The sequence below is a fragment of the Sciurus vulgaris genome (assembly GCF_902686455.1).
Source record: "Sciurus vulgaris genome assembly, chromosome: 8".
NCBI lineage: Eukaryota > Metazoa > Chordata > Mammalia > Rodentia > Sciuridae > Sciurus > Sciurus vulgaris.
The window spans coordinates 140,546,008-140,573,130 of NC_136468.1; the positions used below are offsets into that span (position 1 = coordinate 140,546,008).

General features: G+C 52.6%; 1 protein-coding gene across 6 annotated transcripts in view; it reads left to right on the forward strand.

Moving 5' to 3' along the window:
- NOS1 (nitric oxide synthase 1) overlaps nt 1-27,123 on the forward strand; it is a gene marked incomplete at its 3' end in the record, with an annotated part of 179,815 nt that overhangs the window by 126,606 nt on the left and 26,086 nt on the right. For 4 of the 6 annotated variants that reach the window (XM_079152460.1, XM_079152459.1, XM_079152458.1 and 1 more), the window contains exons 5-19: nt 466-611; nt 2,381-2,543; nt 3,251-3,342; nt 6,155-6,296; nt 8,341-8,480; nt 9,621-9,795; nt 12,688-12,789; nt 14,524-14,718; nt 15,097-15,182; nt 17,424-17,568; nt 18,474-18,578; nt 19,130-19,188; nt 20,089-20,190; nt 22,020-22,136; nt 26,327-26,501. In XM_079152460.1, coding sequence (XP_079008586.1) covers nt 466-611; nt 2,381-2,543; nt 3,251-3,342; nt 6,155-6,296; nt 8,341-8,480; nt 9,621-9,795; nt 12,688-12,789; nt 14,524-14,718; nt 15,097-15,182; nt 17,424-17,568; nt 18,474-18,578; nt 19,130-19,188; nt 20,089-20,190; nt 22,020-22,136; nt 26,327-26,501 — 1,944 coding nt within the window. The remainder of the gene's footprint in view (nt 1-465; nt 612-2,380; nt 2,544-3,250; nt 3,343-6,154; nt 6,297-8,340; nt 8,481-9,620; nt 9,796-12,687; nt 12,790-14,523; nt 14,719-15,096; nt 15,183-17,423; nt 17,569-18,473; nt 18,579-19,129; nt 19,189-20,088; nt 20,191-22,019; nt 22,137-26,326; nt 26,502-27,123) is intronic. The other 2 variants (XM_079152462.1, XM_079152463.1) reach the window with 1 other exon arrangement.

A 27,123-nucleotide genomic window follows, 5' to 3' on the forward strand; every position in this document is an offset into this window, starting at 1 on the left:
CACACTCTGTGGGCCAAAACTAGCCCAGATCCAAGAAAGGAGGAGACAGAGCCCCCTCTTGATAGGAAGCCACTACAAAGTCACACTGCAAACCGATACGGGAAGGGGAAGAATTGGGATCATTTTTGCAATTAGTCTATGATAGACATGGTCACGTGAGCTACCGTTAGTTCCTCTTTGGTGAACACAGAATCAAACAATATTCTGGAATTAGTACCAGTGATTTTGATTCCCAGAACACTTCTGATCCCCTAAGTGACCTTTAGGAGTCTTAAGTTGTGACTCACTGTCCCTTACTTTGGCTGACGACCATGTCCAACAATGATATGAAGCTGGTCACTAAGAAATCCCCTCTGGAATCCAGGGCCAGGTCTGCTCTGCCATGAGCATCAGCTCCCGGTTCCAGCCGGGTGCCACCAACCTTGGGTGAAACCAAGCGGGGGCCCACCTCTCTCTACCTTCCAGGAAACGGGCTGCACAGAGCACATCTGCATGGGGTCTATCATGCTGCCTTCTCAGCACACCCGGAGGCCTGAAGACGTGCGCACCAAGGACCAGCTCTTCCCCCTCGCCAAAGAGTTCATTGATCAGTACTACTCATCGATTAAAAGGCAAGTGGGCGTCAGCTCCCAGCAGCCTGGGGTACTGAGGCCTGGGGTACTGATGCCTGGGGACAAGGCGTCAGCTCCAGATTTGCAGAGAGTCCAGCCAGGCCCTGACTTTAAGGCCTTAACCTGTCAAACTCGGAGGTTGAAACCTGGTTGCCCACTTGCTCCTGTTTGACCCATGAAAGGATTGCTTAAAATTTGGAACATTTCATGCAATTCCACACCTAGAGAAAAACTCCCAGCTGTTCACAAGAAGAAGGGCATGTTCACAAAAACCACATGCAGTAGGAAAAATTACTATTAAAGAACCTTCCAGAAATCACCTGCGCTCCATCCACAGGAGAAAGGAGAAATAGGCATTGGCAGAGTTGAGAGGTGGAATCCAGGTTGCGTATCGCTTGTCCAAAATGTTTTGTGCCAGAGGTATTTCAGATCTCAGAGGTTTTCAGAATTTTAGAATATTTGCATAGACCTTACCTGTTGAACATCCCTAGTCTGAAAATCTAAAACCCGAAGGGCTGAGGGTGTTCTTCTGTGGTAGAACGCATGCTCAGCAGGTAGCAGGCCCCTGGGTTCCATCCCCAGCACCAAAAAGTAAGTAAATAAATAAAAGGCAGAAACTTTTCGTAAAATCTGAAATGCTTCCAAATCCCAAAACTTCCCACGTTCAGATGAGGGCGTCTCCACCCACGCTGCAGCCAAGGACAGTGGAGGGTTACGCCATGAAGCTCACACACAGCTCTGACCACAGAGTGAACACTGTTCATACAGAATCACCTAGATAAGGTTTTTAGACACGTGGAATAATGTCGCGCCTGGTTTACACAGATGGCGGATGTATCTGAGAATAGGGAAGGCCACATTCGGGACAGCAGCCACTTCTGGGGAGAGGGGCCGTGCTGGAGAATTCATTCCTAAGGAGCTACAGCATCGTTTCCTAGGCCGGCCGGGGACCTGAGTCCTCATCCTATTATTCTGAATGCTTTCTTATGAGTTTATAATTTTCCATAATAATTTTTAACTGTCTAAAATTGAATGCATTCCCAACCTCTTAAAACTTAGAAGAGTTCCCTTTAAAAGGAGGACTTCCCAGTTTCTGCTGAACCAGATTCGACAGCCCTGGGTCCCCAGGCCTATCAGGCAGCTGTTGGCTGGCGCAGAGTCATGGCTGGCCCCACAGACAAGGCCTGGCTCCTGGTTCATTGCAGTTCCCACCCAGCTGGTGTCATCTACGAACACTGCTGAGCCTCTGTGGTCACCTGAGTGTAGCGTCTCTGCTTTAAGCTCCAACTGTTGCATGAAGAAGCCAACTGGGGACTTCCTACAGCCCCACTGTCCCTCTCGTCCCTCCCACCGACCTCTCCAGAAGAGAGGGTGATGCTGTTGGTTAGCTTTCCGTCCCTGTGACAAAGCACCTGAGAGAATCAACTTAAAAGAGGGAAAAGGTTTGTCTGGGATGACCATTCCAGTCTCTCAGCCCCATTGCTGTTGGGCCTGTGGCAAAGCAGCACACCATGGTGGGAGAGCCTAGTGGAGGAGGCTGCTCACCAGAAAACAAGAAAGAAAGGGAGGAAGGGGCCCAGATCCCATGGTCCCCTTCCAGGACACACCCCCAATGACCTCACTTCCTCCCACTAGGCCCCGCCTCTTAAAGGTTCCACCACCTCCCAGCAGATTCACATCCCGGCCACAAGCCTTTATCTCAGGAGCCTTTGGGGGATGCTTCCAAATCATGGCGGTGGTGTTCCCATGCTCCTTCCCTTCCCACTTAGATTTGGCTCCAAAGCGCACATGGAAAGGCTGGAAGAGGTGAACAAGGAAATTGAAAGCACCAGCACGTACCAGCTCAAGGACACAGAGCTCATCTATGGGGCCAAGCACGCCTGGCGGAACGCCTCCCGCTGCGTCGGCAGGATCCAGTGGTCCAAGCTGCAGGTAGGCTGCGAGGCTCAGGTCCCCTGAGGGTGGACGCCTTGGGGAGGGGACAAGAGAAGGGGAGCAGAGGGAGCTTTGGGCAGGCCCAAGTCCTTTCGCCTATTGGCCACGTTGACCTATCAGATGGTGGTCATGGAGCCCACGTTCTCAGATCCTGGCCAAATCCTGGCGAGAGCCACATCTCCTGAGCCCACACTGTGCTGTGTAAAGTCAGTTTGCACATCTCTCGCTAGGACTCAGGCTGTCCAGTTTGCCGCAGACCCCACCACTCCCTTTTGCCTTATTCCTACTTTTATTTACATTGTCTGCCTCCTCCTTGAAGCTATCAGTTTCCATATCCCTGATAACGATTTTATTCTAGGGAATAGTTTAATGTGGGAAGTATTAGTTATCAAGATCACAAGAGTTTTGTGTTTGGTTTTGGTTTGTTTGAGTTTTAAATCCCTTAATCCCTAGTAACGGAACAGAAAATCTAAGCAGCCCATTAAAACTCACCTCCTATTTACTCTCCCTTCCTCCCACTTACATAGCCTTTAGGGGATTTTTCCTGGTCTAACTGACGTTGGTTATTAGCATAGAAGAAAGAAAACAGAGAAGGTAGCCTGGGACTCAGAATGAGGTGCCTGCTACTCCAACGGGGTGACCCTTGGGGTGGGCACTGGGCGAGGGAGGAGATGGCCCACGATCCCACCGGGCACCTCTTGCAGGTGTTCGATGCCCGCGACTGTACCACGGCTCACGGGATGTTCAACTACATCTGCAACCACGTCAAGTATGCCACCAACAAAGGCAACCTCAGGTGAGCTGTCAGCTGCGGGGGGTGGGGGGGGTCCTGTCCCCACAGCGTGGAGCTGGCCCCCTACTGGGGAGATGGCCACACTGGGAGAGAAGTCCAGCCGTTGCTCGTCCATGCCACATGTCCCTTCTCTCCTGGGGACGGAGTTTCTCCGTGTGATTTGCAAACAACAACAACAAAGGTCCCGCTCAACCCTCAGTTCCATACCACCTATGAAGCCTAGGTTCCCAGGACTAGGAAAGTCCCTTCGCCAGTGACAGCCTCCTTTGACCGTGTCCTGCCCTGCTCCCCAGGGCTGCCTCCAAACCTCCCTTAGCTTGAAAGGCAATATTGTTTTGCCTGAGGCACAGCGGTGCACACCTGTAATTCCAGCAACCCGGGAGGCTGAGGCAGGAGGATTGCAAGTTCAAGGCCAACCTGGGAAACTTGGAGAGACACTCGGCAGCTTAGTGAGACCCTGTCTTTAAAAAATAAAATAAAGAGGCCTGGGAAGTCGATCCCCAGTACGGTAACCAATCAATAGCCATTTCTCCTCCCCCGCTGCGAGGACTGTTCTTGCAGGCTCCACCACGCCACGCCCCGGACTCCGACTCCACTTGCATTAATTCAAAGAATCGAAACCACAGCAGCCGGCCACGGTGGGGAGGCTTCCCTGGGGGCTGCTGGCTTCCACACCGATGTCCTGACAGGAGGGGCAGCGGGAGGAGATCGGCTGTGAGGACCTGCCCCATCCTGGGAACACAAGGGGCCACTTCCAGGATACTCCCACAATCCCCCTCTGCAGACCAGCTACACTGAGCCCTTCCAGAGGTGGCTTATCTGCTTTAAGCATGGGTTTTTCTTAGGCACTGAATCCACCATAGAAGAGAATCTGTATGGGGAGTTAGTGGCGTTTAGGTCTCCCTCCTAAGCTTCCTCACCCCCGAGACAACATGAAAGAAGCGTCCTGCGTATCCTGACCCAGAACGGAGGACCCCACTAAGGCTGAGCCCTCCAGGAGCTTGTGAGCTATTCTGATGGCTTCCGGGCCACCCAGGCCTGGCCACGAGCCGAGCACTACCTATTTTTCTTCAATGATCTACTACAGCGGAGGGGGGGTCTTCATGAGCGCCCCAAAGAAAATATCCAGCTATTGTTTTCTTATGTGTTTAAACCTCACGTCTGAGAATAATGAGAGTCATAAGACAGTGTCCACCACGGATATGGAAAGAGTTTCTACATCCAGAATGAAGGAAGGCCAAAGACGAGGGAGAGAGAGAACCTCGTGTAAACGGCGCAGTGCATTGGCCCGCCCTGCCGCAAGCCTGTGCCCGGGAGAGGCACGTGGCGCCTCCTGCCGGGGTGTCTTCCGTGGGCCTGGGACCCCACGCACGTAGCACAAGCATCACACCGGCTCCCTGGGTGTGACTCTGCTGTTGCCAAACATGCTCCCGCATGTTCGTTCCACAAAGGCACTGAGTCGGGTGCTCCACCGAGGCTCAGCGACACCGCAGGGAAAACTGACTCACCCTGCGCTCATCTCCACGGCGGCCCCAAGACGCATTCGCTCGGAGATTTCCAACGGCACTTTGTGTGATTTTTGCCCCCATCCCCTCCCACGCACCCCAACTTTCATACTGAAGAGGTGGCGCCCCACCCCTGCAGTATTAAATGGTGCGTACTTTTGTATAGAGGGGAAGGCGCAGAAAGACGGCCCTGGGATCCAGGCGAGCCAGGGGATGCTGCGCTCGGGAGAGTCTGAGTCAGGACTTGGATGTGGCACAGGATGGCAAGGGGATGCCAGGCCGGGGATGGCAGGGCCAGAGCTCCTGCGGGAACACACGTGGGAACAGATCCACGAGCCACGGGGGGGACTTTGGATGCCATCCCTCTGTTGATACGAGAAGCCAGGACCTGGTTCCATAGCCAGGAATTGGATCCCTTGGTGGAACAGGTGAAGCCAGACCGTGGGAAGAGCAGCTGGCATAAGATAATGTGCAACCTGGGGTGGAGAAGTTACCCTGCTGCTTTCAGTTATTGTTTTTTTCAATCCTTCCCCAATGCCAAGGAGAAAATCTCCGTTTGGTCCTGTGACATCATTCACCCTGGGGTGACGCGCCCATCCTGCTTTGCACAGAGAGACCCTGGCTCCAGCCAGGGGCTGACCCTCCGCAGCTTTGCACGACTTCATTTGGGAAGACGGTCCTCACGGGGCCTGTGTAGGCGGCAGGGCCCTGGCTGGCAACCTGCAGGTCTCTCTGGGATTCGAGTGCCTTTCCCGCTCATTGTCAGTCTGTCGGTGGACGGTGGTGCCGGGCCGGGCCCACTGGATGAGGACAGGTTGTTGAACCAGGCCTGTTTTCTCTGCCACAGTGCTGAAAGGGGTTTTGCCAAAGCACGTCAGAGTGGGTCTCAAACCTGCCTCCCCCAGGACAGGGTTTGAGGAGGTCTGTGGCCGAGGCCTGGAGAGGCGACTGGAGGCTAAGGAAGAGTGGGTGGAGCGGGTGGAGGGTTTGTTCAGGTGCTTCTTGGGTTTCAAAGGAAGGCTGGCTGGTGGGACCTGGAATCCACTGTGCGGTGACTGGGGTCTCTGCTTGAGGACCGGCCGAAGTCTGTCCTCTCCGAAGCCCCTGGCTCTGCCTCCTCGGGCCTCCACCCTCCACCTTCCAGTGAGGCCCCTGCCTTCCAACAGCAGCTTCTTGACCCTGGGGACCTCGACAGAGTCCTGGTCCTCCTTGAGCCTCAGGCAGCTGTGGGTCTGGGCAGCATCGTCTCCAGTTGGTCCCCAGAGCCCACATCCCACCCGAGGCCAGCTGACCCCATCTCTCCCCAACAGGTCGGCCATCACCATTTTTCCCCAGAGGACGGACGGCAAGCACGACTTCCGAGTGTGGAACTCCCAGCTCATCCGCTACGCCGGCTACAAGCAGCCCGACGGCTCCACCCTGGGGGACCCGGCCAACGTGGAGTTCACAGAGGTGAGCCCGCGCGCCCCACCCCGGCTTCCATGTTGTGGTCCCTGGGGAGCAGCCTTCGGGCACTGGTTCCCCGTCTTCAGATTGGCAGCTGCCCCCCGTTTCCAGCCTCTGGCTCTTCCACAGTCCGGCACTGGGTCCCTTTCACGTCACCTCCCACCTCGTGACGGAAACTCTTGTTCCTAGCTGGGCAGAGCCAGTCTCCGCGAGGCCAGTGAGCTATCCGAGGGCGCCACATAAGCCTGGGGAAAGTGGGCCTCAGGCCAAAGCTGCCACTCTTATTGGTTCACACTGCTGGCCGCCCACAGCAGTTCATAAAAGCCACCAGGGGAGCCGCCACCGCCCCTCCCCACCCACAGTTCCTTCCAGCTGGACCTGTGGACGGGCTGGGCACCCCTGCATTGGCCACCCAGCCCTCCCCAGGTGAGCCTCGTCCCCTCCCGCACTCAGACCCCCTCTGGCTCCACCCCGCACCTCCTCCAAGACCTCACCAGGCCAGAGGGTGACCCAGCTGCTCCCTCCTGGCTGCTGACTTCATCTGCAGGTGGCTTTTTTTATTAAAATGTGATCATCCTGAGAGGGGCCTGTAACCAGGGCAACCAGGAGCTGCACCTGTGCCCTGCCTGGCTCAGCCAGGCTCCGCTTGGCTGAGCACTAAGGGTGCACTTGGCCTTGACCTTGCCTTGTGGTTGCAGAACAGCCTCTTCCTCCCGCTCTGCCTTCCAGAACCTTCCTTGACCAGCATGCTTACTCCTGAGCCCACCAGTCAGCACCCCCCCCTCTCGGCCAACCCAACACAAAGCATGGCCCAAACCATAACCACCTGATCACCCCCTCTAACCCTCTAGCCCCACGCTGCCCCCGAGCACCTCCCCTGTGGCTAGTCCAACTGAAATGTGCGCTAAGTGAAGATGCACGCCAGGTCTCCAAGGCTAAATACTCAAAACACAGTGGGGCTGGACATAGTGGCACACGTCTGTGGTCCCAGCGGCTCCGGAGGCTGAGGCAGGAGGATCACAGGTTCAAAGCCGGCCTCAGCAACTTAGTGAGGCCCTAAGCAACTTTACGAGAACTTGTCTCAAAAATTAAAATGGGCTGGGGATGTGGCTCAGTGGTTAAGTGCCCCTGGATTCAATCCCCTGGTACTAAAAAAAAAAAAAAATCAAAATCAAAAAATAAATTTTACATATATATATATATTTATATATATATATATATATTATCAGTGGAAAAGAGCTCATTCATTGATCATTCTTGTATTGGTTGGGGATGTGGCTTCGTGATAGAGATTTGCCTAGTATAATCCCCAGCACCCCAAAGATCACTCTTGCATTGATGGCATATTGAAATGATAATAAGGTAGGTATGGTAAGCTAATATATTAAGAAATGAGGGATCTTATTGGATGAATAAATACATATTTAATTTTAACATGAATATTTCAATATGAATATTAATATTTTAACTATTTCAGTAGATCTGCTTCGATGATTTCTCACTGATCATTTAGCATTGCTATTCAATGTATTCCACTGTTACACGTTACGTGTAGTCGATATATTTTAGATGAATGTTATCAGTTTAATTGTAGCATCGAATAGACAATTTCGAATACACCGATGAGAATACTTTAATCCATGAGCACTATTCGTATAAAGTGCATGAATCTAAATGAATGTTGAATAAAATTGTTTTCGCCTCTTTTTTAATGGAGCTGCTAGAGTTAATTACTCAGATGCTCACATACAATACCTATTGGGCAGCTGCCCTTAAAAATGCATTTTATACAATATTTCTCCATCAGAGTCAGGAGACCTTCTTTGTGTCTTGACGTGTCTAATGCCACCCCACAGAGTGAGCCCAGGACAGATGCCAGAATGAGGTGGGTCCTCTGGAGTTCCCAGCGGGCGCAGAGGACCAGGGAGACCCTCTGGAGGAAGTGCCTGCTGGGGGACTCGCCTTGGGACCTCGGCTCAGCCCTCAGCCCCATGTACCCTGTGTGCAGAGGGCGTGGGGCATAGAGAGCTGACCCGTGGTCTCTTTGCAGATCTGCATCCAGCAAGGCTGGAAGCCCCCGCGGGGCCGCTTTGACGTGCTTCCGCTCCTGCTGCAGGCCAACGGCAACGACCCGGAGCTTTTCCAGATCCCGCCAGAGCTGGTGCTGGAAGTACCCATCAGACACCCCAAGTGAGAGGGACCGGCGGGGGTGGGCCTCCCAGGGCCCCCTGGCTCTCTCTGCAGCCCAGACTGGGGTTAAAAGGGGGTCTTGGTTCCTGTCTTCCCTGGGGGCTTAGGCAGTGTGGGCTCCCCTCCCGGGTCATATTTGGAGCCCCCTCTTTTCAGAGTCCTACCCTCCTCTCCTCACCCCAGTCTATGAGCCGTCTGCAAGGACCTGCCCTTTCCCCAGCTCAGGGTTAGAAGAGCGGAAGCGCCTCCTCTCGCTGTGGGTGCGAAGGTTCAGTAGCAAAGTTGACTCAACTCAGCCGACCCTGTGCAGGTCAAGTTCAAATGCACCTGGTGCTGGGAGGAGCTGCAGAGTCCCGGCCAGCAACACCGGCTGCCTTTGCACTTGGAGAGTGAAAGAAATCCACCACCAGGCACTAGACTCAGGGACCAAATCCAGGGAGGCTGCTAAAAATCTCAGTATGGGGCTGCGATGTACTTTAAAGGTCAAAGTGAACTTTTTTTTTTTTTTTTAATCCACGATGAACCATATAGCTACATTTTAAACCAAAACAGGATCCAGCTCAGAACTGAGATTGGGGTGAGACAAGCAAGGAGAGTCACACAGGGAGGGATGGGAGTCTATTTAAAGTTTTGTTCAAAATACATAAACGGGTATGTAGCATTAGATTCTATTTTTTTAAATTGCATTAATTTAAACTGTTGCATGAATAAGCAATAGCATCCATCTTGATTACGGCTTCAGTTGGGGCCCCCTTAAATTTTGCGCTCTAGACCCGCACCTCATGGGTGTTGCCCTAGCCCTGGCCCTGGACGGAAGCGCATGTCCCGAGGCTGGGCTGCCGCCTGCTCTCTGGGAGCACACCCAGTCTCCTTCATCCGCTCACTGACTCACATGGCCGAGGTTCTCAGACCTGGGTGTCCATCTGAATCACCTGGGAAAGCTCTGTTAGAAATGCATATGCTCAGGACTCCATTGTGGAGCCCATAATCCCACAGAGCTGAAAGGGCCAGGTCTGGACATAGACCTTCCCCGTCAGTCCCTGGCATGTCAACATCCCCAGACTAAGGCTGTCCTGCCCGTGTGCGCCTGCCCAGGGGACGCCTGCCCCATGGCGAACTGGGCTGCCTTGCTGTCCGCAGGTTTGACTGGTTCAAGGACCTGGGCCTCAAGTGGTATGGCCTCCCTGCCGTGTCCAACATGCTTCTGGAGATCGGCGGCCTGGAGTTCAGCGCCTGTCCCTTCAGCGGCTGGTACATGGGCACGGAGATCGGAGTCCGCGACTACTGTGACAACTCGCGCTACAACATCCTGGAGGTAAGGTCCCTCAGTGGGCAGAGCGTGTCCCCAGCCGGGCTTTGGAACCTCGAGACTGCAAGGAGTTGGAACAGAACCACAGTCCCCGTGACGTTCTGGAAGCATCCGTGTCTTCACCAGTGACGATTGCATCGGCAAGCACACAGCACATGCCGCATGCTGACACTGTTTAAGCGCCTTATGTGTACTGTCGACCCCCAGTGTCTGCAGGGGAGTCTTCCAGGCACCCCACGGAAGCCCACCTTTACGTAAAACGGCACCACATCTGCATCTGACCTACACACTCGCCTGTATGATTTAGACCATCTCTCGATGACTCATAATACCTAGGGCCGTGTAAGTGCTACGTCAGTGGTTGTTGAACAGTGTGGTTCAGAGAATAAGGGCCCGAAAAATGTCTCTACGTGTTCTCTGCAGAGGCAAATTTTTTTCCAAATATTTTCTGTCGGAGGCTGGTTGAATCCGCAGGTGCGGAACCCGCAGGTCTGGAGGCAGGACCAGCTGGCTGCAGGTGGTCCGGCAGCCTGCGGGGTTTTGTTTGTGTAGGTGACTGGTGTCTTTCTTCCGAGGTAATAATGGCTGTGATAGCCTCCCAGTTATTGTTTCTCTCAGTGGCTCAAACCCACCAGACGCATCACGTTCTCATTTAATCCTCACCTTAAACTTAAGGTACGATAATCCCCTACAGGTGAGAAAATGAGGTCTTTCAGAGGGCGTAAGGGACGAACTCAAGGTCATGCAGCAAGGGAGGGTGGCCTTCCTCCAAGAGGTCTGATTCCCTGCCCTGCTGAGTCTTCCTTGTGTCCTCAAGGGTCTGGGTACAAAGGCAAGAGTCCAGCTCAGAGTCGAGCATTAGGTTTCTGTTGTTAAAATCCACAGGTTCAGGGGGTCCTTGGTCTCACGGCACCTTGGAGCTGCCTGGGGGTCTTTATGATGTCTAGGTCCCCCTCCCCAGAATTCTGATGTTACTTATCCGGCATCAACCCCAGACAACGGCATTTTTTAACATTAATTTTTTTAACAATAATTTTTAACCTTCCTCAGAAGGTTCCACTGGCTAGCACACATCTGTACAAACTTCTAGCAGGAAAGGGGGAAATACTTCAGGTAATTTCCATGGATATGGCTCAAGTTGCATTGGGGATTTATTTTTTAAGTCGTATAGTTTTTATTTTTTTTTCTCTGATTGTTATTGTTAAATTTTTTAAAAAATGCTATAGAACGCCAGACACGGGGTAGCACACACCTGTCATCCCAGTGGCTCAGGAGGCTGAGGCAGGAGGATTGAGAGTTCAAGGCCAGCCTCGGCAACTTAGCGAGGCCCTAAGCAACTCAGTGAGACCCCGTCTCAAAATAAAATACAAAAAAAAGGGCTGGGGATGTGGCTCAGTGGCTAAGAACCCCGGGCTCAATCTCTGATAATAATAAATAATAATAATAATACTGGGGCTGGGGAGATAGCTCAGTTGGTAGAGTGCTTGCCTCACAAGCACAAGGCCCTGGGTTCAAATCCCCAGCACCGCAAAAAAAAAAAAAAATAATAATAATAACACTGATATAGATAGTAATAACCACATGACTGGTCACACGATGCTTTGCTCTTTCATGAACTATCTCAGGTTTTATATGCACCTGTGCAAAGCAGCAGCAAATGGTTTGCTTTTCTGCTTCAGACCCCAGCAGAACCCAAAGCCCGGGCCTCAGAGAGGGCATTAGCCAGTGCTTTTCTGATCTCTGTGTACGCATCCCTGGCAAGGCATTGTCACCAATAGCTAAGCCAGCCCGTCTCCCGCCCCGGCCCCGGTTCCAGCTGCCATTGTGTACCTACGCTGACAGCTGGGTGGGAAACGACTTCCCCCACCCCGAGACTCTGCTGCCTTCCAGCCCGGTAATGAGACCCGGGCTCCTCCAGAGACTGGCGTGACAGGGGTGAGAAGCAGAGCTTTAATTAGCCAGCCCGCTGCCTGCGCTTCCCTGCCCCGCTCCGGAGCCTGCGTCTGCTTCCGCCATGTCCGCTCTGTCACCAGTTCTCTTCCAAGTCATTTTGACACGGGTGTCAGCTGGTTAGGAGGCAGCTCCCGGGTCTGGGCTGTCAGGCATGCCCTGAGCTCTCCCTCCCAGGCCACCTGGATCTGCGGACTCTGGACAAGTCCAGACACCGCTCTGTGACTCAGTCTCCCCATCTGTCAGAGCCCAGCAGGGATCCGGTCTCAGTAGTGACCCCTGCAGGGTGGACCGGAATGAGGGGACCTTTTCCTAGTAGGAAACAGTTGATGTCACTCCTGAAACCCTCTGAAGACCACGCTCACATTTGGAATAGAATCCTGGCTTCCTGGCATGCCCTCCAGGGTCCCACGTCCCCCAGCCCTGCTTCTCTCCCACCAGCCTGCAAGCACACTGGTCTTCTTTCTGGTTCTCAGATGGCCCCAGCCGGATCCCACCACAGGGCCTTTGCACTTGCTGTTCTCACTCACATGTCCCCAGGTCTGTGAAAGTCTCACTTCTTCTCATCATTTGACCTTGAATGCCATCCCCACAGGGGCCCCCCTGACTACCCAGCTGAATCAACCACCCCTCTTCCTCCCATTTCCTCTATCTTATTTCTTTCCTAGGAATCAACACTTATCATAACCCTAACTCTCTCTCCACTCTGGTGGAATGTCACCTAACGATTCAAGGGCCAGCCCCGTCTCTTTCATTTCCTGCTGCCCAGTAGGGTCTCAATTAAAAAGAAAAACAAAAAAACAAAAAACCACAACCACTTTTGCACAGTGAGTCAGTTCACCTGAGAGTGAGCCATCCATTCAGGGACCGTGGGGACGGCCCCCTGCCCTTCTGCGGTCTGAGGCGCAGAGGTACCCCAGCCTGGGAGTCCGTTTCTCTCCCCTGCAGGAAGTAGCCAAGAAGATGAACCTGGACATGAGGAAGACCTCGTCCCTGTGGAAGGACCAGGCGCTGGTGGAGATCAACATCGCTGTCCTCTACAGCTTCCAGGTAGCTCTAGGCTCCACCTCGAGGGAGCCTGGCCCAGGGGGCCACCAGGCCTGGCTCCCAAAACCCACCTGGGCGGAATCCTGTCACCAGCATGACCTGCTTCCTGTCCCCGTACCTCCCTCTCCTGGGGGATCCCGGGTGGGAACCTTTGGATGAAGAGAGGCTCAGAGGGGGAGGGAGGTCACCACCCACTGCTCACGGTTCATCAGAACTGTGGTGACAGCCGGGCACAATGGTGCACACCTGGAATCCCTGCCACTCGGGAGGCCGAGGCAGGAGGATCGTGAGTTCGAGGCCAGCCTCAGCAACTTAGCGAGGCCCTCAGCAACTCAGTGAGACCCTGTCTCTAAATCAAATACAAAATAGGGCTGAGGAGGTAGCTCAGTGTTCGAGTGCCCCTGGGTTCACACTCTCTTACTGCCCCCAAAAAATTTATGACAGGTGTCCTGAGTGTCTTGTCCTCTCCTGGGGACTCAGATCGTCACGTAACCAGGAATATCCTCACTACCAGAGCCACGCGGGCCCGGGAAAGGGTGTTCTAATGCGGAGTTAGGCAGTCGGGCAGGTTCTTCGTCTTGCCAGTTGGAAGAATGCAGTCCTCAGGCACAGGGGCGAGGGCCAGGTGACAGGGTCTGTCCGAGCCATCGAGGGGAGCCGCCGTCCTCTTGGGGTTCTTAAAGGCGCATCCGGTGGCCCTGCAGGCGACTGGTGGGCTGCAGGATGCTGGGTGGACCGGGAAGCCTCCGCGTTCTGAGTTGAACAAGCCCATCGGTCATGAACGACTTCCATCCCGAGTTTAGGCTACGAAGAGGACGGGTCCCACCTGTGGTCCCACCTTTGATCCGCCACGTCCACTGGGGTCTCCTTGGCGGTCGGCCGTTGCTAGGGGTGGGGCCAGGGTAACTAAGGGGGCTGCTGTGGTTGCAGCGCGGGGAACAGAAGCTGGTGGCTGAAGCCGCCAGGAGTAGCACGTCACAGGGTGCCCCCGACCCCCGGCCTCCTTTCAGGTTGGCTGGGGTCCCTGTCCCCTCCTGTCCTCCTCTTGGCTGCCTAGGGGAGCTCTCCACCTGCCTCAGGATCAGGGCAGCAGGATACTTTGAGAGCACAAAGGGACACTTTGTAACAAACACAGCTAGGTTCTGTGATCACCGCGGCGTGACGTGGGGACAGCAGGTGTACCCTGGGGTTCTCTGGTGTCAGCAAAGCGGGAGAACTAGAGATCGGGGGACCGTCTCTAGAATAGGTACTGGCTCTGTGCTCCGGGGCTTCCTCCCGCCAGGCCGTGGATGGACGAGGAGAAGCGGGGGCTGGCGGTCAGGATAGGGAGAGGCACAGTGAGGACCAGAACAAGTGACAGAGAAATGCCAAGAGGGTCACGGGTTCCCTTCACATTGCCTAGAATCATCTCCAGGACCACCATCTTTTCTATCTTTTCTTTTTTAATTTTATTTACTTATTTATTTTATTTATTTATTTTTGGTACTAGAGATCGAATCCAGGGAAGCTTTGCCCTGAGCCGTATCCCCAGCCCTTTTTATTTTATTTTATTTATTTATTTATTTATTTTGAGACAGGTTCTTGCTCCATTGCCTAGGGCCTCACTTCGTCACCGAGGCTGGCCTCCAACTTGCGATCCTCTTCCCTCGGCCTCCTGAGTCTCTGGGATTACAGGCGTGCACCGCTGGGCTTGGCTTCCCCACCTCCTCTGACTCCCGGTCCCCTCTCTTCTCACAGAGTGACAAAGTGACCATCGTCGACCACCACTCTGCCACCGAGTCCTTCATTAAGCACATGGAGAACGAATACCGCTGTCGGGGGGGCTGCCCCGCCGACTGGGTGTGGATCGTGCCCCCCATGTCTGGCAGCATCACCCCTGTCTTCCACCAGGAGATGCTGAACTACAGACTCACACCCTCCTTTGAATACCAGGTCCTGCCCCCTCTGCCCCTTTCCGTGCTGGGTCTTCCATATCTACTGTGCATGTAGTATTGGGAGCACATCTTAATTGGGGCCAGCTCTTTGGATGTGCAAATGCCCAGTGGCCACGGGTGACTCATGGCTCCCATATTGGATAGCAGAGCTCTCGCTGAAAGACAAAATAAGTGCTCAGAGGTCACAAGGAGAAAGTTTGAGGGGACCCAGGGCCGATGGGCTGGGCTGGTAGCACGCCAGGGAGGCAGGAACAGCTGCAGCGGCCACGGGTGGAATCCCTGACTTCCAGGGCTGGAGGTCGGGCCTCCTTGAGCCCTGGAGGGTCCTGGGCATCTCCCTCATGGCAGTGACCTGAGTCCTCGCTTCCCTCCCCAGCCTGACCCTTGGAACACCCACGTGTGGAAAGGTACCAACGGAACCCCCACGAAGAGGCGAGCCATCGGTTTCAAGAAGCTGGCCGAGTGAGTGCCCTACCACGGGGACCAGGGGTGCACCCACACACTCCATAGCCCCCGGAAAGGAGGCCAGGCGGCTGCCACACCCTCCGACCTCCCTGTGGTCAGACTGATCCATCTTCCCCAACCCCATGTGTTTCTCTGCCTCTGAGTTCAGGGTGTGAATTTTGCCTCCTGAGAAAAGCTCCTTCCTTCTCAGGCTGTGGGGACCTCAGGTTCTTGTCCCGGTTTCTTAGATGCTTGTCCTGACCAGAGCAGCGTGTTGGTAAACAGAATCACCAAACCATAGTAGCAGCAATACCTTGATTTGTAATGTCTGCCAATTCCCGGCATGTAAATATTCCCGCTGTGGCCATTTTCAAGGGGAAGCTGGGAGCCCAGAGGAGCCGGGATGAGCCTGCTTCAGCACACGCTGCCCAGAGAGCCCTCGGGCCCCAGGACCCCACCTGTTCATGTCCTCATTCATTCATTGAACCAACAATGGAGTGCCAGGTGCCTTCTCCATGCCAGGCGCTGTGCTCTGGGGATGTCACAGCAAGACAGTCAAATGTGGTCCCTGATGTCATGAAGCTCCCAGCCATCCATCATCTGTCAAAAAGTGACGTGAATATAGTAAACGCTGCGTCTGTGGCAAGGGCATTGAGAAGTGGTTCACGGTGCCCTAAAACAGATGTCAACAAGTCCGGGAGGTCAGGGAGGACGCCCCTGAATAGGACTGACCATTGAACCGAAGAATGACATAAATAAGAGTTAATTGAGGGGCTGGGGAGGTAGCTCAGTCGGTAGAGGGCTTGCCTTGTAAGCACAAGGCCCTGGGTTTGATCCCCAGCACCCCCCTCCAAAAAAAAAGACTTAATTGAGCAAAGAAGGAAAGAGAGGGGACTGTGGACCAAGACGGCTGAGGGGTCAGTTCTTCCTGAAGGATGCTCGGCCAGCTGGGAACCAGCTGAGCAGGGTGGGTGGACTGAGCCAATCGAATGGGGACACCAGGCTTCTGCCCAAAGAGAACTCCACGGGTCCCCTGTGTTTGGGGCTGACCTTTGGCAGACCTCGGGTGGACTGAGCTAGCTTGAGTCCAGAACCCTCCATGTATGCTGTCTACTGATGCAACGGGGGCCAGCTATGCCGTGGACCTGGGGTGGGTTCATGGGTCCTGAGCCCCCAGATTGACCCCTGGGATGCCCCTCCCCCCTCTCTCCACCCTGTCCCACCTGCCAGCCAAGGAGGAGCCCAACGCCAGCACCGTTTCCCTCGTGGGAGGATCTCAAATGTTCTCAGCAAGGGCAAACTTTGGCTTCAGTTCAGCTCCCCTGTCTCCGTGAGGAGAAGGGAGACAGAAATCTAAAACATTAATTGCACTATTAAGTTTGGAGTAGAAACAATGGGATTTAATTATAGATGCGTTTTTATGCTCAGATCCTACCAAGGGAACCCTCCACGCACCTTTTATTCCTTTCGGCTGCCCCCCCTTAGCTCAGCGTCTTCCCGCAGTGTGGGTGGCTTCCCTAATTCTAAAAAATGATAACTTTACCACCAATAATCCCCAGGTGGGAGATAATTAGCAGTTCGTCTAGGCCGAGATTCCTAGCAAGAATAGCAAAGAGGGCTCAGGAGTGGAGCCCAGGTATTCCTGAGTCTCTAGCCTGGCTGCCACCCCCGTCCCCTGCCAAGAGCAGGGATGAGGTTCTCTGTTTAGCTAGGAAGAGGCTGAATTTGACATTGAAGCTCCCCAGGGCGTAGGTGACAGCCGCATCTTTTTAGATTCATAATTTTTAACAGGCATTTCTTCAGCGCCTGTGAGGTACCAGGTGCAAGGCCAGGCCCCAGACGTGCATTGCTGAGTAAGCCAGGTCTGGCCCTTCCTCTGTGGATCCGCAGCCCCTGGGACCCTTCTGACACTGTTCCTGCTGAATCAGCGGTGACCTGTTTCTCTCCGATATACACGTACACACGCTCACACACCAGATAAGCCCGTGACAGTGGCTTCTTCGCTAGGCACACCAAGGTTCCCATGCCTGGAGCCGTCAAATAACTAACTAGCAAAAACAACCAGCCCTTTTAGCTCATGACTGATGGCTTGGGGTATCTGATCGAGTACGCCCAGCACGATGCCCACACTCAGGGGCTTTGGCCCCTTAACGCATCAAAGATCAAGAGAGTCAATGCTCTGATTTCCTGGATCAGGGTTCTGGCCCGAGAGTCGTAACTTGGAGTCTGTTTCCCACTTTCCTCTCCGTCCCTTCTCAGAGCAGTCAAGTTCTCGGCCAAGCTGATGGGGCAGGCAATGGCCAAGAGGGTCAAAGCCACCATCCTCTATGCCACAGAGACGGGCAAGTCGCAAGCCTACGCCAAGACCTTGTGTGAGATCTTCAAACATGCCTTTGATGCCAAGGTGCGTAGCGGGCAGTGCCCCTCATGGTAAATGCAGTTGGGAAGGGGAAAGAGGCAAGTCAGCAGAGTCTCTGTGTATGAAAGGACACTAGAAGATGCCCATCAGCACGCACAGATGTCCATTTCAGAGGACAAGCCCTCCGCAGAGTCCAGGAACCACCAAATGAAATCCCTGTCTCTAAGTTAGCGGGTTCATGAGAAACCACCCTGAAGCCAGTTTGGGAAGTTCTGTGCTAAATACAGCTCAGCGGGCTTCGTGGCTACAGAATTCCTCAGTCCTTAATTTATAAACATGCATAAGAATCCCCAAAGGGGAAAGGATAGACGATAAGTGTTTCCCAAATATAATTGACCGTGGGTCATTTCTTTTCATGGAGAGCCCCAGGAGACTGGACTTCCTTAGCCCCTACTTTGAGAAACCTACTCTGTGTGCAGGTGAAGGCCGAGACTCAGGGTGACCATCTTTCCCTCAGGCAGGTATCTCAGACTCACCTGCCCAGGGGCTTCCCCCTGCTGGAGGCAGGTTTAGAGGAGGGGTTGAGCAGACCCACTTAGATCGGGGTCAGGAAGAATCCAGGGTAAGTCGGCTGTAAGAAGCCCGAGGACTTCCTTCAAGATCTGTCTGTCCTGGCAGCCAGCCCTTGGACCCCAGCCCCAGACTACAGGCCACAGTGACCATAGGAAGACCCCATGCTACTGAAAGGCCTTTAGTCCTGTCCACTTGAGCCCGCTGAAATACTGACACCCCAGGACATCTGGTTCCCTTCCAAAGGAGATGACTCAAAATGGCTCACCTTTTCCCTCTCTCTCTCCTCTTGCCGTGGCTTCTGGTTCTCTCCCCCCACTTTTCCCTCCTCATCGCCATCTCCCTTCCCCTCCCCACCCCGCTGGCTCGGCGCCCCCCAGGTGATGTCCATGGAAGAATACGACATTGTGCACCTGGAGCATGAAACTCTGGTCCTGGTGGTCACCAGCACCTTCGGCAATGGAGACCCCCCTGAGAATGGGGAGGTGAGAGGCGCTCCCCCTGTTCTAGGCTGGGGTACCACCAGCAGGAAGCAGGAGGGCCGTGGCCAGGACCCTCCCTCTATACCTGCCATTCAGAAATAAACCCTCCCAGAGCCGCAGAGCCAGTGACCTCAGTTTGATCCAGGTCATGCAAAGACTGGACTGTTCCCGATTCTCAGTCCGTGGGTATCCACTGTGTACAGTCCTGGTGAAAGTGTCACCTGAGTACGCTACTTATTTGGAATGGGTGTTCCCATCATGAGCTTGGTGTCCCCTGTTAAAGACGTGGGGACAATATTTGTATAAAGAGAAGGTCACAAAGAAGTATGGTATGCTGGGGTCAGAGCAGCCATACCTGTAGTCCCTTAAACAGCTGACCTTCTATTACACCTGCTGCTCGGCATGGCTGTCCACCCTGACCATCCTTGATACCTGACCACGAAGCATCAGGCTCCTCTTTGACAGACTAGGACCCCGGGCCCCGTGCCCAACCCCGTGGCAGATTAGTTAATACGTTCATACTTCACATTTCCTTCATCTGTTCTGACCTCCAGAAATTTGGCTGTGCGCTAATGGAAATGAGGCACCCCAACTCTATGCAGGAGGAGAGGAAGTAAGTGACCGGCCCCTCCAATGTCAACGATACCCCCCTGGGGTCACTGAAAATTATTTGTTGGCACCTGGGGACATTTGAGTTCTGGATGGTGGTTGTGACCCACCATCCATTAAAGACTGATTTTTAGCTGGCAGGTGTCTGGAATCCACTGGGGCTAATATCTTGGTCTCCGTGACTAAGTCATTTCTAAGCTCTGTGACTCAGCTTCTCTTTAGAGATGGTAATACCTACCTTAACTTTCTGATTAGTAAGAATCAAATCAAAAACTAGAAGAGAGAGTCCTGGGGAAAGTTAAGGGCGCTGTGTAAACATCAGTTCTTATTCTCCCCCGGCTTTGGAAACCCCCCTTCAAAATCAGTGAAAGCGACCTCTGGGGCTTTTCTGCATGATGCTTAAGGTGGCCCTGCAGCCAATGCAGAAGTTGCTAGGCAAGATAACCTTGCAAGGCAGGGACACCTGGGGTCCGCGGATGTGCAGCAGGAATTGCATCTAGCCTGGGACTGGGTTCTAAAGGCGTCTCACAAGGTAGACCGCCTGTCATCAAGATCACCTCCAAACAAAGCCCCGGCATCCCCCTTGAGGGCGCCTGCATACTGGGCTCCAGGGAACCAACTCAAAGTTCCCCCAGCTTGGAGCAGATCCCTCTGGCTTAAGCTGAGCATCGCACGTCATAGCTGGCTGGTGTCGAGAGACCGGCATGCAGAAAATCACTCTTGGATTTCTCCGCGCAGAGCACAGGCTGCCAGACCCACCACCGCGTCCCTTGTGGACTGCTCTTGTCCACGCCCAGCTCCAGCATCTTGGTCCTGGCTCTCCACCCCCGTCTCTTTCCCGGCCATCCTGGGTGGCCCCCCTGCAGGGCCCCCGAGATAGGGCTCCATCCATTCTCCCCTCTAGGTACCCGGAACCCTTGCGTTTCTTTCCCCGTAAAGGGCCTTCCCTCCCCCACGGTGACACTGAAGTCCACGGTCTGGCTGCAGCCCGTGACAGCCAGCACAGGTAGAGCGTGTTTGTGCACGCGTGCATGTGTGTGCAAGTGCGTGCGTGCATGCGCGTGTGTGTAAGGTACGTGTGTGCGCACACTCATACGTATGCATGCCCCACGCCCCAGCATCCCTGGCCCACCCCCGGGTCTCAAAGTGACCTGGATTCTAACCCAGGTGGCGCCATTCATTCATTCGGCCACCTGGAGCAAAGCACGTGACTTCCGTGGGCCTTGGTCTTCCTCAGCTGCCAAATGGGGAGAGATGATCCTGCCCTGCCCGCCTCCAGGGGCTGTTGCCGAGGATCCCGGGGTGGTAACAACGAGGAACGCATTTGGAGAAACCTCCAGCCTCATCCGAGTACACGTGCTGCTATTCTTACCCCACAACCACTAGCCATGCCTCCCCACGAACCCCACACACACCCCCTGATATGTTGCATGACTTATTTGGAGAAGTGACTCAATGTGAGACTATTTTGGGGCAGAAAATACACTTACATATATTTAGAACTTTCCTGATGCTGGAGCGAAAACTTTGAAGAACATCCAGTTTAGAAACCCTGCTGCCAGAATGCACAATTTCTTTTTCTGTCTTTTTTTTTTTTTTTTTTTTTGCATTCAGATTTGTGCCTTGGGTTCTCGTCTTGGGTTCTCGTCTTGATTGGGGAGTTTGGGGTTGTTTTTGTTTGTTTATTTGTCAGGTATTGGGGTTGGGGTTGGAGCTGGGGTGTGGGTTTGTTTTTATACCTTGTGTGCAAATAAAACTTACCCCTTTGGGAGGAAAGCGGGTGGGTTTTTTGTTTTTGTTTTTGTTTGTTTTTAATCTCAAGATTCCTGAGCCTCTCATGATGAGTTTTGGGTCCCAGGACATCTTCTTTCCCCTTGAAAATAATTTAATTAAAAAAAGAAAAAGAAAAAGCAATGTCTTTTCATGCTGGGTATCAGTGCTAAACATTTTTTGTGTGTGTTTGCTTGAAATGGGACCTACGATAGACCCAGGAAAAGTCTAAGATCCATCACTCTGTGAAAGGGACGTGTCGGCTAGAACAGCCCAGCCCTGTCCAGCAGAACCTTCCCCACCCCCTGGTACTAGGGATTGAACCCAGGGACACTCTACCACTAAGCTACATTCCCAGCCCTTTTTATTTTTTTATTTTGAGACAGGGTCTCACTGAGTTGCTGCACATCCTGCTAAGTTGCTGAGGCTGACCTCAGTCCTCTTGTCTCAGCCTCCCTGGTCTCTGGGGTGACAGGTGTGCCCCACCATGCCCAACTTCCAGGACTTTCTACAGTGATATAGATATCCTGCGTCTGTACTGACCATATACCGGTCACTGTCCACACGTGGCTACTGGACTCCTGAATTTTTAGTTGTATCTCATTCTCATCTAACTTTAGATAGCCATGCTTAAGCAATGGCTGCCGTACTGGAGAGGGTGGGTCAAGTGAGATCCTGGGACTAGCAAATTGGCATTTCTTGGGGGCTTGTTAGAAATGCTGGCTTTCAGGTCCCGCCCCAGACCTGGTGAACCAGAAACCCTGGAACGATTTTTGTGTGTGTTAAAATTTGGAGAGCAAGAAAATATAGACTTGTGGTGAGAGGAGGGTCCATTCTGTTCCCAACTTCTTATTAATTGAGCCATTTTAACTGGACAGAAACCTTTCAAGTTACAGGGAGGGTCACATACACATCCTTAAAGAGGCCAGAGGAGTGGTATGAATTGACTCAACACATCAGAGAAGGTACTAGAACCAGGACCAGTGACTTGGAGATCCACAGAGGGTATTGGCTTCAGAACGGGGCTGCCAGCCAAACCTCACAGACTCTCGTTGGCCTTGGCAGGAGCTACAAAGTCCGATTCAACAGCGTCTCCTCCTACTCCGACTCACGCAAATCATCGGGCGACGGGCCTGACCTCAGAGACAACTTTGAGAGTGCTGGACCCCTGGCCAATGTGAGGTGAGCAAGGGTCCTGGGGTCAGGGGATGCTGAGGCTCTTGGGGAACTGGACCGAGATGCAAGATGGGTTCTTCATTCCAGGGGGACCTCTTCCCCTTCCTTGCCCTTTTATCCCTTATAAAAGCAGCTGCACCCTGGCCATCAGGAACCCTCCATTACAGCTAATTGCCTGATCTTCCTGTGTGCGCACTTGACCCTTCCTGTGGCCTCTCTTACCCGTCACCCTCTCTCAGAGCCCATCACCCACAGTTCACCCCAGCATGTGTGCTGAGGCATATTAGTTCCTGAGTATTGGCCACTGAGCCACCTGCCCAGGGAACACATTTTAGACTTGGTAGAAGTTTCTGGAGTTACCCTGCCATGACCCAGGGACTCGGAACCCTGAATACACATAAAATTCACCCCAAGGGTCCCCGCAACCAATAAGCCAACCCCTACTTGCAGAGATCCTGATATAACTGGTGGAAAATCGGGCCCACACCTGACCTTTTTCCTTTAAATTCTCCAGTTGACTCTAATCTGCAAATTTTTAAAATACCGGCGTAACCCCAAGTTTTCCAAAGCAGACTCACTTGCCATGAGATAATTTTAGGTGGCACATGGACAAATGTTTTATTTTTGTTTGTTTGTTTGTTTTTTGCGGTGCTGGGGATCGAACCCAGGGCCTTGTGCTTGCAAGGCAAGCACTCTACCGACTGAGCTATCTCCCCAGCCTGTTTTGTTTGTTTTAACCGTTGTACATTCAGTTGAATGTGGATTTGCAAGGACACGAAACTGGGATGTCAGACCCTCGGTCTCATGGATATTGGTCAAGACAAGACTGATATAAACGAACCTGTAGGCAGAACGTTCAGGCTTACCCACAGACTTCTTCAACCCTCACTAACTAACTGACATTTCTTAGCAACTGCTCAGAGCAATGCTCAGTAGACAGAGGTCCAAGATAGTGAAGGATCGTGTCCACCGGTACATTTTTAAATAGGCTTTTTTTTTTTTTTTTTTTTTTGTACTGGGGATTGAACTTGGGGGCACTCGACCACCGAGCCCCATCCCCAGCCCTATTTTGTATTTTATTTAGAGACAGGGTCTCACTGAGTTGCTTAGTGCCTCGCTTTTGCTGAGGCTGGCTTTGAACTGGAGATCCTCCTGCCTCAGCCTCCCAAGTTGCTGGGATGATAGGCATGTGCCACCATGCCCAGCGAGTCTTTATTTTTTAAAAGCAATTTTAGGTTGGCAACAAAATTGTACAGAAAGTACAAAAAAGAAAACTGAATCATATCCCAAAGGCCCCACATCCCCCTACCCTGCACACATGCGGCCTCCCAACATCAGCATCCTGAGACAACATGGTCCGTTTATTATTAGAGTCCGTGAATCTACAGTCATTATCAGCCAAGGCCTATAGTTTACTTTGGAATTCACTCTAAAGATTGGCACATTTTGTGGGTTTTGACATCGGTACATTTTTTTAGCTCAACACTGAAACTTCAGTTCTGGAGTTTGACAGTCAGACCTATTTTTTTTTTCTTATTAAATCTATCATAGCAGAAGTTGGCAGACAAATGCCCGCAGGCCAAGTCCAGCCTGGCCACTGCTTGTTTTGTATAACCCATAAGCTAAAAATGTTTTCTTACAGATAAGCAATTGTAATTAATGATAGAAAACATCTTTTGAGCTTTAGTTAAACAAAACATTATCCCCCCCCAAAAAATAAAATCCCATTCTTCTCATTAGTAGACCTGAAAAAAATTATACTCGACTATCATTGTGTTTTTAATTTCATCAATTAAAAAATGTACTGGAGGGTTTTGTTTCTCTTGTTATATAAATACCCAAGGAGTAGCTTCAATTTTATAGTTCCCAAAATATTTGCCATTTGACCCAACATGTAAGTATTAGTTAACTGCTATGGGAGACTTAAAAGGAAAGTTTTGAAATCATAAGTAAAAATTGTGGAAGAAATATGAGTCTATCAGTGACCACGGAGTAGGTCTCTGGGTCCCCCAAGAAGCAAATTAACAAATTGACCCTCTGAACCCTTTGTTGGCAAACACAAAAGTTGGATGTCTTAGTCAATACAAGATGCTGTAACAAAATACCATGAACTGGGTGGCTCCCAAGCAACAATAATTTATTGCTCACAGTTCTGGAGGTCAGGAAGTCCAAGATCAAAGCCCTGGCAAATTCAGTATGTGCTGAGGCCTCGCTCTCTAGTTGATAGATGGTGCCTTCTCCCTGCATCCTCACTTGGTAGAAGGGAAGAAGTGTGTTCTCTCCAACCCCTTATAAGGACACTGATCTCACGCTCTAGGGCTCTGCCTTGATGACTTAATTATCTCCAAAGGCCCCACCTCCTTATTCCATCATGTTGGAGATTAGATTTCAACATGAATTTTGAGAAGACACCAATAGTCTGTCCATAGCATGGAGTTTGATGAGCTAGAGAGTAAAAATAAAAAACAAGTTAAAGAACATGAAAAGTTTTGAATGGTACCAGAGGGAGTCAAATATGGCGGATATCACAAGTACCAATAACGGATACAAGTAACCACAGGGCATGCTCAGTGCTAGCAGTTTCCAGATCTGCACTGAGTCAAAGCTAAGGCGAAGGCTTGGGGCAGGAATATCCTTTCCTGACACCCCTCCTGCCAGTCCAGTCTGGTCACCTGTCAGGCTGCCACCCTGTGAGGAAAAGGTGAGGTACCAGATCCAACAAGGCTGTGGGTTATGGAGTGAGGGGAGAAGATGCTGCGTGATCAAGTGTGGACTTGATTCAGAAAAGTGCAGGAAAGAAGAAGAAGGTGACATGGAAGTGTGGGTTTGAGAGGAGTGTCAACCTCCCTCTGTGAGACGCCTGAACCCCTCCCAAGTTCATCGCCCATGATGGGGAGTCCCTCCCTTCCCCACTTTCCTCCCTTTCCCTTCTCCTCCCTCTGCATCTGTTACCTCTGGTCCCCAAGATTCTCAAAAGGAGATTCAGGGACAGGGCAAGACCCCCAGTGGCAGGTTAAATGGCACCATTCTCGACCTGTGAGGTGACAGTCTTCGGCAGAGTGAAGGGTTCTTGTCCCCTCTGTGGACCTATTGCTCCACTTCCTGTGAGGTCCAGAACAGAAGAACCAACCCCCAGAAATGTGGTACGGAGTGTGCATAAGACTAGAAGCTCGCAAGAAGGGCCCTCTGGGACACCACCCTCCACACCCCACGCTCAGCCCGCGTCCTCACCTCAACATGGAGGGAAAGCACATCAACTGGACGCCCACGGGCTCAAAAGCCAGCATTCACTGGTGGTATCTCTACAGAGAGAAAGAGAAATTAATGGAGCCGGCATGGTTATAACTCTTTCCTCCCCTTTTGGAAAATGCTAATTACACACCAGTTTCTGATGTGCTAATGACAAGTCCTTCTGGTCACTTTAGTAGCTACAGGTCCCTGAGAACCATTGTGTGGGAGTCTTCATTAGCTGTCTAATTTAAGTGTGCCTCTGGCAGAATTCAGGCCTTCCACTACAATAGACTGGTTCCCCATGAGTCCAGCTGAGAAAGGGACATTGGTCCCAGGTCATTGCTGCCCCCACCTCATCCTCCTCAGAACGATTTGGAACTTTCTCCTGAGGCTGGTAAGAGCCAGCGGAGACCAAACAGAAGAGAGAGAAGAGACCTCAGGGGTTCTCAGGCTCCACGGTGGCCTTCTGCAGATGGCTTGGGGTCACCTAAACACCATCAGCTAAACACAGTCCCACCCGAGATTCCGGTTAGGTGTGTCTTGGGCTTGGGCTGCTGTAACAGATTACAGCAGACTGTGCTGAAGCAACAGAAATTGATTTTCTCATTGTTTCAGAAGTTCAAGATCAAAGTGCCAGCAGACGTGACTTCCGGTATCGCCTCTCCTCCTGGCCTGCAGATGGCCTCCTCCTTTCTCACTGTGCTGAGAGAGACAGACAGAGACAGAGAGACATAGAAAGGGCACACACAAGCCCCGGTGTCACCCCTCCTGTTATAAGGGCACTGGTCCTGCTGGGTTAGGGCCCCACCCTTCTGACCTCATTAGTTTTAATGACCTCCACCAGGCCCTACCTCCAAATTCAGCCCCCCTGGAGGGTTTAGGGCTCCACCATGAATTTTCAAGGGCACACGGTTCAGCCCATAACAGCAGACCCCAGCACGGACCTTCTGTTGTCTCCTGAGTAGGTTCTCGGTGTTCGGCCTCGGCTCCCGGGCCTACCCACACTTCTGTGCCTTCGGACACGCGGTGGATACCCTCCTGGAAGAACTGGGAGGGGAGAGGATCCTGAAGATGAGGGAGGGGGACGAGCTCTGTGGGCAGGAGGAGGCGTTCAGGACCTGGGCCAAGAGAGTCTTCAAGGTAAGCCAGACCTCAGAGACACAGGGAGAGACCACACCCACCCACGGAGAGAGAGAAGGACCCCGGGGCACCTCCCCACCACGCCCAGCCAGAGACAGCTTGAAACAGCTCAAGTGAATCCTAGTGGCCGCCACTCACACCCTTTCCCCCTCCTTCCCAGAATCCCACACTGTACATTTTGGGCAGGGGATTTGGTCCACAAATAAAAATGTCAGGGCTGGAGGTGCCGCTCAGCAGTAGAGGGCTTGCCCGGGACGCACGAGGCCCTGTGGTTCCATCCCAGCGCTGCAAAACAACAAACAAAATGACAGCATCTGTGTATGTATAACATACCAGGACAATTAAAGTAGAACCAAAGGTCTCCTGCCCCACTGTCCACTTTGTATGTGCGCAGCAGCCAAAGCGGCCACTGTTGCCCCTCTCAGACAGTGGAGAACATTCTCACCGAGGTAGAACATCCTGCTGGACAGACGGCAAGTCACAGGAGGAGAAATGAAGCATAGTAGCCTGGTGTCTACGTGTGGGGCACGAGTGCTTGGCCATCCCGGGAGCGGGGGACATTGAGTGTGGACCCTGTTGCCTTTACCCACTCCTTACACCGCCCTGAAATGTGTCCTCGTCC